We start from the raw sequence: 10096 nt of genomic DNA on the forward strand, positions 1-10096 counted from the left end.
CCAGACAGCGGGCGTCACCGCGGCGCACTCTACTGACGTCATCATCGAGAGCCGGAAGTTGGGCGGGAGGGATTAAAGAGTCGCGCGGTGCTTTAGCGCCCCCTGGCGTGTAGGAGGGCTTCGGCGTGTAAACAAAAACACGCGTCGGTGCAACCCGCATGCATTAATTAGCTAATGAATTAGCTAATGTTTGGAATTCGCACATTTATGCACAAACCGTCAGACCTGATATTGATTTATGGATGTCTTGCATCGGCGTCACTGTCCTTTGGGATGTTCCAGAATCGTGGGGATGCAGTGCTTGGAGCTGTGGTTTGGTGGCACAGTGGGGATGGGCTGCGGTTGGACTCGGGGATCTCAGAGACCTTTTACGACCTTTATGATTCTATATGTGTGCATTGCAACTTTCCCCCAGCCCCATCCCGTGAGGCCTCGTCCTGGTGCCATTGTCCCAGTACCACTGGCCCAGCCCCGTGCGGTTCCAGTACCAGGCACAGCCCCGTGCGGTTCAAGCCACCACCAGACACTGACATCACTATTGTCATGAACAGGTTTTAATGTTCTGCTGAGGGGTTCTTTGCCCCGTGACACAAAACCAAAGCTCTGCAGTCACACTGAGCCTCGATGTCCGCCCGCTCAGGACTCACAGGGCTGCGGCAGCAGCTCCCAGCACAGGCTGGGTGTGGAGCGGTCCTGGCGCTCCAGCTCTGCCATCTCCTGCATCTCCCTGGCGCTCACTGCTGGGGTCTGCACCTCGAAGGTCAGCTCGAAGCGGCTGTAGTCCACGTGGAAGGCGCCTTTCTCCAGGGACATGCAGGGTTCGAAGCGGTACCCCCACAGGATCTCATCCTCGGTGTAGGAGGTGCGGGCCTGGCACGTCATCCCTGCGGTGGGGACATGGCGAGAGGTGGTGGTGGGCTTTGCACCATGCTAACACAGGTGGCCACCCGCAGACCCCGCTCCCTGTCCCTCGCGCCCGACTCTGCCTGACCCCTGCCCACAGCATGGCTTCAGCAGCACCGGGCCTGGCCCCCCACAGGGCTGCGACGGAGCCACCCCGACCCCTCCTCACTCACCCGTAGCTTCCACAATGCCCTCGAGGATGATGATGATCTCAAACTGCTCCCTCTTCAGTGACTCTGCTGACAGGTCCCAGAAGGGGCTGTGCTGGTTGATGACGTGGCAGATGATCTGGGGCTCCACCAGGAACAACCTGTCCTCCCCTGTATCGTAGCCTAAGTTCAGCTCCGACTGCTCCAAGGGGATGAACTCCCCTTCTTTGGTCTGTCGGGATTTGATCAGCTTGGCTCTTATTTTTGCATCCACCATGTGGCTCTCCCGGAGGTCCCCGATGCGGAACATCAGACAGAGCTTCTCGTCCCTGTGGGATATGACACAATTTTTGCTGAAGATTAAGGTCTGGGCACGCTTCTTGGGCCTGGAGATCTTGACAAACATGCACCCCACCATAAGGGCATCAATCATGGACCCGATGATGGACTGCGCCATCAGCAGGATGACGCCCTCAGCGCAGTTGGCTGTCACGATCCTGGAGCCGTAGCCAATGGTCCTCTGACTTTCCACAGAGAAGAGTAAGGCAGATATGAAATTGTCCACGTTCTCAATGCACGCCTTCCACTCTGGGTCCCCGATGTGGTTGACGTCATCCCTTATCCACGCGTCAAAGAAATAGATGGTGCCGAAGACAAGCCAGGTGACAATATAGCACATCATGAAAACAAAGAGAAACCAGCGATACTTGAGGTCCACAATAGTGGTGAAAATGTCCGAGAGAAACCTCTTCTTCTCCTGGATGTTGCCCAGGTTCACTTGGCACTTGCCCACTTTGGTGACGTAGCGCTGGCGCTGCTGCTTGCCGGCCAGACCCAGCGGCCGCTCGTCCTCTATCAGCTTGCAACGCCGGCTCTGCAGCCTCTCAGAGGCAGGGATGGAGACGATGCTGCGGTTGGGCGTCCTGCTCTGTGTGGGGCTGAGGATGCTGGGCACGCTGCGGTTGTGCCGCGGGTACCAGCGAGAGGCGCCGTCACGCAGCACGGGCGGGTGGTCTTGGCGTGAGGCCCGGTGGTGCTTGGGCACGTCGCTGGTGGAGATGGAGACACTGGGCCAGCGCCTGGTGGATCCCATGGCTTCCGAGTCTACACAGCTCTGCGTGGGAGCTGGGTCGCTAGGAACATCGGTGCCACAAGGTGAAAAGAGGTCGTTTGGAACCAGGGCACTTCTCCCAGCAGCAGCATCTGCGAGAAGCACGGAGGCAGCTGGGACTTCGGGCTGTAAAGGGAAAGGCTCCAGTCAGCATTAAACCACCCTCCTTGTGCTCCGCGCCGTCACGCAGCACGGCGAGGCCGTGTGGCCCTACCTTCTGGGGGAAGGTGCCATAGCGGCTGGTGTCGGTGGGTGGCCGTGGCAGGTAGGCCAGCATGTGCCTGGCGGTGGGCGCCTGCGCGGGTGGGATGGAGTTCCTGCGGCCCCAGGGCTCCTCGCGTGGAAGCCAGGTGCTGCCCACGCTGTTGTGGGTGCAGAGGCTGTGCTGAGGCTCCATGCTGCTGCTGGCTGGAAGCACCGCGGCCATAGCGCAGGGTGCTGTGGGAACAGAGCGGGGTTGTCAGGTGGAGCTGTGGGGTGTGTGGGCAGTGCAGGGTTGGGATGCTGGGGGGGGTATTGCCTGGTCCTGCTCACAGCTCCTTGGGGCTGTGGCAGATGAAGGATGTTCATGTGAGGGAAAGGCTGGGCACCCGCAGTGTCGTGGGGCTGTGAGCAAGCACGGAGGGAAGCAGTGCTCCCCACTGGGGTGCCTCAGCCGTGCTTGCTCCGTGCCCCTTCCCTGCACTGGGATGCGGTCACAGTGAGAGCACTGCGAAAATCCCACAGCCCTGGGGCTCCTCGGGATGATGCAAAACTGTCACTAACAGAAGCCCCCTTTGCACCTGAGGGCTTTGGAAAGTATTCCGTGGGTGAGAAACGGACCCAAAGCCTTCACCTGTACTGCTAATGTCAAGACAGCCCCAGCACATTGTCTGGCCATCATCTCCCACGCACTTGAAGAGTTGGTGTTTATTTTAATACAGGTTTTCATTGAAAGGGAAGTTGAATGTGACCCAAAGAGCTACTTCAAAATGCAAACAGCAGCCTGAGCAGAGCCAGAGACAGGCTGGAGCCCATCCCAGCTGCAACCCGCACATGGTGCACCTGCACTGGGGTGTCATGGGCTGGGGAGCATCTCTGCAGCCCTCAGTGCAGCTGCAGCGGCTGCTAGGAGTGTAGCACAGTGCCACCCCCATGCATGCACTGGGACAGGATGTGCTGAGTTCAGGAGCACTGCAAGGAGAGGCAACGTGCAGCAGGCAGACCTGGGGGAGAATCCCAACTGCGAGGGCCCTGGGGATCTCTTGGAGGAAGTGGGTTATTAATCTGAGTCCCACCTAAACCATAATCCCGTTAGTTGCATTTCTGCAGCAGCTTCGGCACAGTGCTGCTGTGGGCATGGGGCTGTGACACAGAGCAGGGGGAATGCCGACCCTGCAGCCATCCCAGGGCCAGCAGCGTGGCCCCTCCCACTGTGCATCCATTGCAGCTGGTACCCAAAGCACCCAAACTCTCTGGGGCGGGTGCTGAGGGCCACCCTATCCTGCCGTATCTCAGTCAGGTGATGGAGCTGAGCTGGGCAGGAAGCACCAGATGGCTAAGCCAATTACGTGCCTAATTGCATTGCACCACCTGGGGATGGCTTCCTCCCTTTCAGCCCACTTGTGCAGCCCTCAAACTGCATGAAGCAGGCACAGCCTCCAACGGTCACTACCTGCAGCTTGTTCCCTGGAAAACAGCTTTAACACCACCCAGAAACATAACTCGGAATGGGGAAGCCCTGCCAGGCACAGGATCCAGCCCCGTGGGGCACACGGTGTGGGGGTACCTGGCTGGCTGAGCCCCCTCCCCGTCAGCGGGCTGCAGCCTCACAGCAGGACCGGCCCCAGCACGGCTCCAGGCGCTGGTCCCCCCAGGGACAAGGCGAGGGGCCCCGCTGCCTCATCCAGCATACTCTGCCCCGGCCACTCGGTCCTGGCGCGGGCGCTCCGTCCGTCTGTCGAGCAGCGCTGGGGCCCACAGGCTCGGCTCTTGGGGCAGCTGGATAGAGAAGTTACAAACAGACAAACTCTGCCACGGAGTGACCCTGCTGCAGGGGAGCACACACGCTCCGGGCAGCCCCAAGCCTCTGCATGGGAGCATCCTGCAAAAAAAAAACCCACACAAACAACCCATCCCAGCTGCAACCTGCAGCAAAAATGAATAAAGGAGAGGGAAGGTGGAAAGCAATCACTGCTCAGCACAGCGCTGAGCACTGTGCTGTGTCTGCACTGCCTGGGCCAGGCTGTGAGGATTGGGCTAATGAGCCCTGGGGGAAGCGTGTTATCTCAGAAATAATTATCTGCTGTAATTATTCCTTTCCTCTGGCAGCACAGAGCCGACATCTGTACACCCCGGTGCGGGGCTGGGGAAGCAGCAGCAAGTGCAAGAGCTGCGGGAGAGCGCACAGGTTTGGAGGACTCAGCTCCTGTAGGCAGAGCAGCAGCAGATCAGCAGTGAGACTCTTTGTAAAGTCAGGAAGTTCTGAAAATTCTGAATCCCTGAATTTTAAGATAATTTGGAGTTAGACTAGAAAGCGTTTCGAGGTTCCTTCCAGCTTAAACGATGCCATGATTTCCCTTGATATGCTACAGCAACAGCTCCTGCCAATTGCTTATATTTAGAGTTTTCCCAAACTGTAACACTGTGTGAGACTCATGGGTGTGAATTCTGGATGCCTGCACCCAGTGTCCAGTGTCCTACAAACACTGCACTAGTAGAGATGCCCGTGCATGGAGCTCTCACCTTCAGAATGAGGATGAGAGCAGTACTGCAGCACCGCTCTGTCTGTCACTGAGCCCCCCCACCTTGCACTGCTGCTGTCCTGCTCCTGCAGGGATGTGTCTCATGGTCCCATGGCTGCTGCCCCATCCCACAGCGCGGCTCCCAAACACTTGGTGATGCCCAGCAGCCAGCACAGAGCAGTTGGCCTCATGGATGCCCCCACCACTGTGCCCCTGCCCCATCCCTGCCCATCTTCCCCTGGCTATGAGCCCCCCCGCTCGCAGTACCTACCGCATCTCCAGACACAGCCCCTCGGCCTCTGCCTGCCTCTACAGCTGCTCCTGGGCACCGACCTGTCTGCCCCTGGGCATCTTCCCATCAGTTCTGGGGGGGAAATCCCTTCCTGGCCGTGCCACAGAGCTTAGGAGAAGGAAGGCGAGCTTGGCACGTCCTCCAATCCTGCTCCAGGAGAAGAAGGTCACTCGCTAATCCCCCTCAATGACGGGCAGCATTACCTCAAGATGATTTAATTGGAAGGGCTGGGGGCAGATGTGCTGCGGAGGCTTGGCGAGGGCATTCCCTGCTGGAGGATCCCAGCCCTCACCCACACCATTCCCCCTAGTTTTGGGGATGGGGTCATCAGGAAAGGCTTCAGGCCATTCTCTACATCTGTGTGGTTTCCTCCGTGTGTGTGAGCCATTAACTCAGTGCCCAGTGCACCTTGTCCTACAGAACCCAGTCAGCACATCTCAGGGCCGCGCTCTGTGCTATATTTAAAGCCGGATCCCTACAGCATGAGGGTTAAAGATAGCAAAAGGCAACACCAAGATTATAAATAGTGCTCAGGTCCAGCCTGACGTGGAGTGACCGACACGGCACGACGCAACTCCACCAGCTGCACTCGTGACTGCAGCGCTCGGCTCAACCTGCTTCTCTTGCAGGTGACACAGCTGTCCCCAGCAGGACTGCAGCAGTGCAAACAGCGGCCACAGACAGTGCCTGGGGGCAGCCTGGAACCGGTGGGACCACGGGACCGTGCTCAGGGCAGGCAGTTCCCAGACATCCGAGTTTCCCACAAAGGGCAGAAAGCGGCGACCGTGCCCAGCTGTAGGGCTCTGATGGGAGGATGCAGCAGAGCAGCCCTCAGCCGGCGCTGAGAGATGGCAGCAGGATGTGTACCCAAGGGATCAGGCTCCCCATCCCTAGGGCAAATAGGTGCTGCTGTCCTCACACCTTTTTTAAAGGCCTCCAATCATTGCGTGCCAGGAAAGCGGCAATGAAGTGGTGCTGGGGACACGGCGGTCCTCCTTGTGACCACCACTGTGCTAAGGAAGCAGCAGCAATTTCCCAGCCTTGCCCCCTCATATCCTTCTTGGTAACAAAGCAAGCAGATGAGCGAGAGATTAGTTGCTAATCCCCCCATGAAGATGAATCTAAAAAGCTGGACCTGGGGTTCATGCACGTGGCTGGGCAGGAACAGATGGGAAGTGAGTGTCATCAGAAGGTTACAGCTTTCCTCCTCTCCTTTTTCCCCTATCTTTTTTACAGCAGCATATATTCTTGCAGCAACGCTGTTCCCCAAGTGACATCCCAGCTCTGCCTCCATCCCATCTCCCCTGGATAACCCCCGGGAGCGGCTGCTCCAAGCGCAAATGTTTGCAAAGCACTTTTGAGGATGAAGAGGAGGGTATAAAGTCCAGCCCCATTGCAACACGGAAACTTTCCAGGATCTCTGCCTCCTGGAGCAGGGACCCAGCACACAGAGCAGTCTCTGGGCTGCTGCTCCTCCATGGGAGCCTCAGGGACAGCTGGCAGCACCTCTCACAGTGTTTATTTAAGGGCTGAAAGAGGATTTAAGGCCCCCCTGGGAAGAACCCAGGCACCACATGCTCTGCCCACAGCCCCTCTCTCCCCTGCCAAACCTGCAGCTGTTCTTGCCAACTCTCTCCTCAGGGTTCCTGGGGCTCAGGGGATTTGTGTGCTTCTTGCTTAACCCTCCTGTGTACAGCACAGAGAGGCAGCACCCGCTGCAGCCTGCGAGATGCATTTGCCTTGAAGCAATGCTGCCCGCACACGGGGACAAAACCCTTTGTTTCATGGACACGTCCTCTCCCAGGAGCCAGCGCAGAGCATCCCCCAGTTTGCAGGGATGGGGTGGTTGGTGACACACACGGAGCAGGGCCGTGCTAAAGCGCTGCACTCAATGGAGAAGTGGGGGAGAAGGAGCAGAGCGCGAGGCCGACGATGGCTTTCAGAGCAGCTTTGCTCTCCGTTGCACCCAGTTTTTCCTGCCTAGCCAGCGGTGCCTTCTTCTATCGCTGCAAAACCAACAGGACATGAAAATGATCGAGGCCACACCCAGGAATTAGAGGTATAAGCCTGACTTTCCCCACACACAACTCCTCTGAACAAACAGCAGCGCTCTGACCGTGACCGCCAACTGAAACGGTGCGTTCATGGAAATCCACACCACAAATACGCAGCTCCAGAAGTGTTAATGCCAAAAGCCTTCTGCTCACCTCAGCTTATCTCAGCCCCAGCAGTGGAGCCGGCACACAGCTCGCAGGAGCCGTGTGAGCATGGCGTGGAGCTGCAACGCAAGGGTCCAGGTGGGCGCGATGCTGCTGGCGCTTTTCGGGTGGGTCTCGTCCTGCGTCACCACCTTCGTGCCCCTCTGGAAGAACCTCAACCTGGATTTGAATGAATTGGAGATCTGGACCATGGGGCTGTGGCAGGTGTGCATCATGCAGGAGGAGGGGGCCACGGAGTGCAAAGCCCACGACTCCTTCCTCGCCTTGCCGCTGGAGCTGCGCGTGTCCCGCGTCCTGATGTGCCTCTCCAACGGGCTGGGGCTCCTGGCTCTCCTCTTTGCCAGCGTGGGCTTGGACTGCTGGAAGACGTGTGAAGGAAAACCCAATGCCAAGAAACAGCTGCTGCTCGCTGGAGGAGCAGCGTTCGGAGCGGCGGGGATCACCACTCTCGTGCCCATCTCCTGGGTCGCCTACACCACAGTCCTGGAGTTCTGGGACGAAGCCGTTCCTGACATCGTCCCGCGGTGGGAGTTTGGCGAGGCGATGTTCCTGGGGTGGTTCGCCGGGTCCTTCCTCGCAGCAGGTGGGCTGCTTCTTATCTACAGCACCTGCCTGAGCCGGACTGGGACGCCCGCTGCACCTCCAGCCACCCGCCCGCTGCGGCCAGTGACACACAGCCCAGCCACGATGTCACCGTGGAGCCACCACTCACACCCCAAAAACGCCGACCTGGTAATCTGAGACTGCAGATTTTGGCTGTCTGGATTTCAGAGACGGTTCTCACACGTTAAGGGATGATTTGCTGATTCCTAAGACTGTTTGTTGCAGCTTGGTTTTCTTCCATCTGTGTCTGTCTGCTTCACTTTTTGTGGGTTTGTTTTTTTTTCCCCCCCCCTTTTTCCAAGCAACACTTGCAAACCGAGCCCAGTGCTGTAAGCCAAGAAGGCAAACACAGGGCAGTAAAGAGCACTTTGTATTTCTGGCTACATTTGCAGTATACTCACTGATTACACTGTGTTGGCATTCCCTGGGAATCCCCAGTGGCCGGGAATGTAATCGCTGTAAGACCTCTGTCTGTGCTGAAAAGCTCATCCTTGAATGTCCATTTCACTTTGTTGTATTCTAAATAAATTATTACAGCCATTAGCAGTACGTTTCTGTGCTCTGAGAGCAGAACATCCTACGTGGGATGAGCGTTTATGATGAGAGCATGGGAAGAGCGGGGACGAAGGGTGTGGGTTCTAGGGAACAAAATCACTGCTTGGGTGGCTGTTCATTGAGCAAAGCTTAGGGAGAAAGAGAAGGATGGAGGAGAGAGGTGGGGAGGCAGAAACATGAGCTGATGGCCATCCGCAGAGTTGATCAAGTCACAAAAGTAGCAGCAACCTTCATTTAGAAGGTTCTACAGTGGAACTCTTTACCTGGGCATCAAAGGCAAAGATCAGAGAAACCACAGAAAGATGCTGTTTTGTGGGTGCCTGTGAGGATCTCCCCTATTTCCTTGATTCCGCTCAAAAAAAAAAGAAATTAAGCCTGCTTTTACATTTGCTCTCTGCTCCTAACACTACACCAGGCTGAGCTAACAGACCGCAGGAAACCCACTGCCACGGTGCTATTCCACAAGGGAGCTCACTGCTGCTTCAACCTGGCAGCGCCAAGAGCCACAGCAGCACAGCTGAAAGAAAGGAAACCTCCGCCCAACAGCAGCGCTCCTTTGGGAACCAAAGTTCACTGCTCTTCAAAAGCCCCGTTTTGAAATCCGCACTTTGGTCCAGCGAAGAGTCAAAAATAGAAGTGGGGAGAGAGAGAGAGAGAGAGAGAAAGGAGACCATTCCCAAACATTTGTCACCCTGAGGAGGGATTGCTGGGGGCACAGCTCAGCTCAGAGGGACCAGCAGTGCCATAGCAATGGAGCATGCACCACGGAGGGGCCAGAAGGGCAGCATTCTTGCCTGATGAATGCACTTCTCAGACACAAACGTGTTTTTTTTCCTCAGAGTTACACAAACCCACAAAGCAGAGACTCTATTTTGACTTGAACTCATCACCCGCGCCCTGAAGACACAGCAGGGGGAGGGAGAATGATGGCAAGAGGCTGAGCAAAGGTTTCTTCTCAGTGCCAGTAGCTCCTTCTTCCACACCTGATCCCAACTCTCATGGCTTCATAGGCACTCACGAGAAGCCCTTGTTCTTTTTTTTTTTGGCATATTTGTTGGGATGTTTTATTTTTGGCAGCAACAGAATAGGACCAACCTTGTGAGCTGTCTCCTCAGCCAACATCCTGATCACCTGGAACTCAGAATGTCTTGGAATGACACAATATTGCAAAACTTATCTTGAAATTGTGGCCATTTCCTTGCCGTGAGCAAATAATGGAGAACGTGGCACCATAAACGTTGCATTCAAACCCTGGAGCCCTAAGAAATAAAGCAGAGCTCCCATCATTTCAGGGTCCCCTCCATCACAGCAGCATGGAGCGAGGTAGCAAGGCTGAAAAAGCAGCAGCTCTTGCTCTGTGACAGCCATCAGTTGCAACAGGCTTGGCTCACTTTTTCACACACAAAGCTTGGGTTTCTACAGATAATTGTTCCAGCCTTCAGGAGAACTCGAGATAAACCAACTCCCATAGGGGTTATTCCTCTGTAGGAACTGATGGAGCAGTGGGACCCAGTTGACAATTTCATTCAAACCACAGATAT

The 10096-nt window shown here is 56.4% G+C and overlaps 2 protein-coding genes across 3 annotated transcripts; one reads left to right on the forward strand and one right to left on the reverse strand.

The window, feature by feature from the left end:
• Window positions 1-575: 575 nt before the first annotated feature.
• On the reverse strand, window positions 576-4003 carry LOC122186020 (G protein-activated inward rectifier potassium channel 4-like). 2 transcript variants are annotated; one of them, XM_042882307.1, is made up of 4 exons: window positions 3932-4003; window positions 2378-2601; window positions 1077-2289; window positions 576-884 (listed from the first exon to the last, which is right to left on the reverse strand). In XM_042882307.1, exons 2-4 carry the CDS (start codon window positions 2588-2590, stop codon window positions 637-639), a joined length of 1674 nt encoding a protein of 557 aa, XP_042738241.1. In that variant the 5' UTR covers window positions 2591-2601; window positions 3932-4003; the 3' UTR covers window positions 576-636. The 2 variants fall into 2 exon arrangements, with proteins under 2 accessions (XP_042738241.1, XP_042738242.1); XM_042882308.1 differs by lacking the exon at window positions 3932-4003 and having other exon boundaries at window positions 2378-2941.
• A 3442-nt stretch (window positions 4004-7445) lies between these two features.
• On the forward strand, window positions 7446-8138 carry CLDN25 (claudin 25). Its single transcript, XM_042882309.1, has one exon. It carries the CDS (start codon window positions 7446-7448, stop codon window positions 8136-8138), a length of 693 nt encoding a protein of 230 aa, XP_042738243.1.
• The last annotated feature ends 1958 nt before the right edge of the window (window positions 8139-10096 follow it).

This window comes from Lagopus leucura, unplaced genomic scaffold (genome assembly GCF_019238085.1).
Source record: "Lagopus leucura isolate 7727_CA_CO unplaced genomic scaffold, USGS_WTPT01 Super-Scaffold_100034, whole genome shotgun sequence".
In the NCBI taxonomy this organism is placed as follows: Eukaryota; Metazoa; Chordata; class Aves; order Galliformes; family Phasianidae; genus Lagopus; species Lagopus leucura.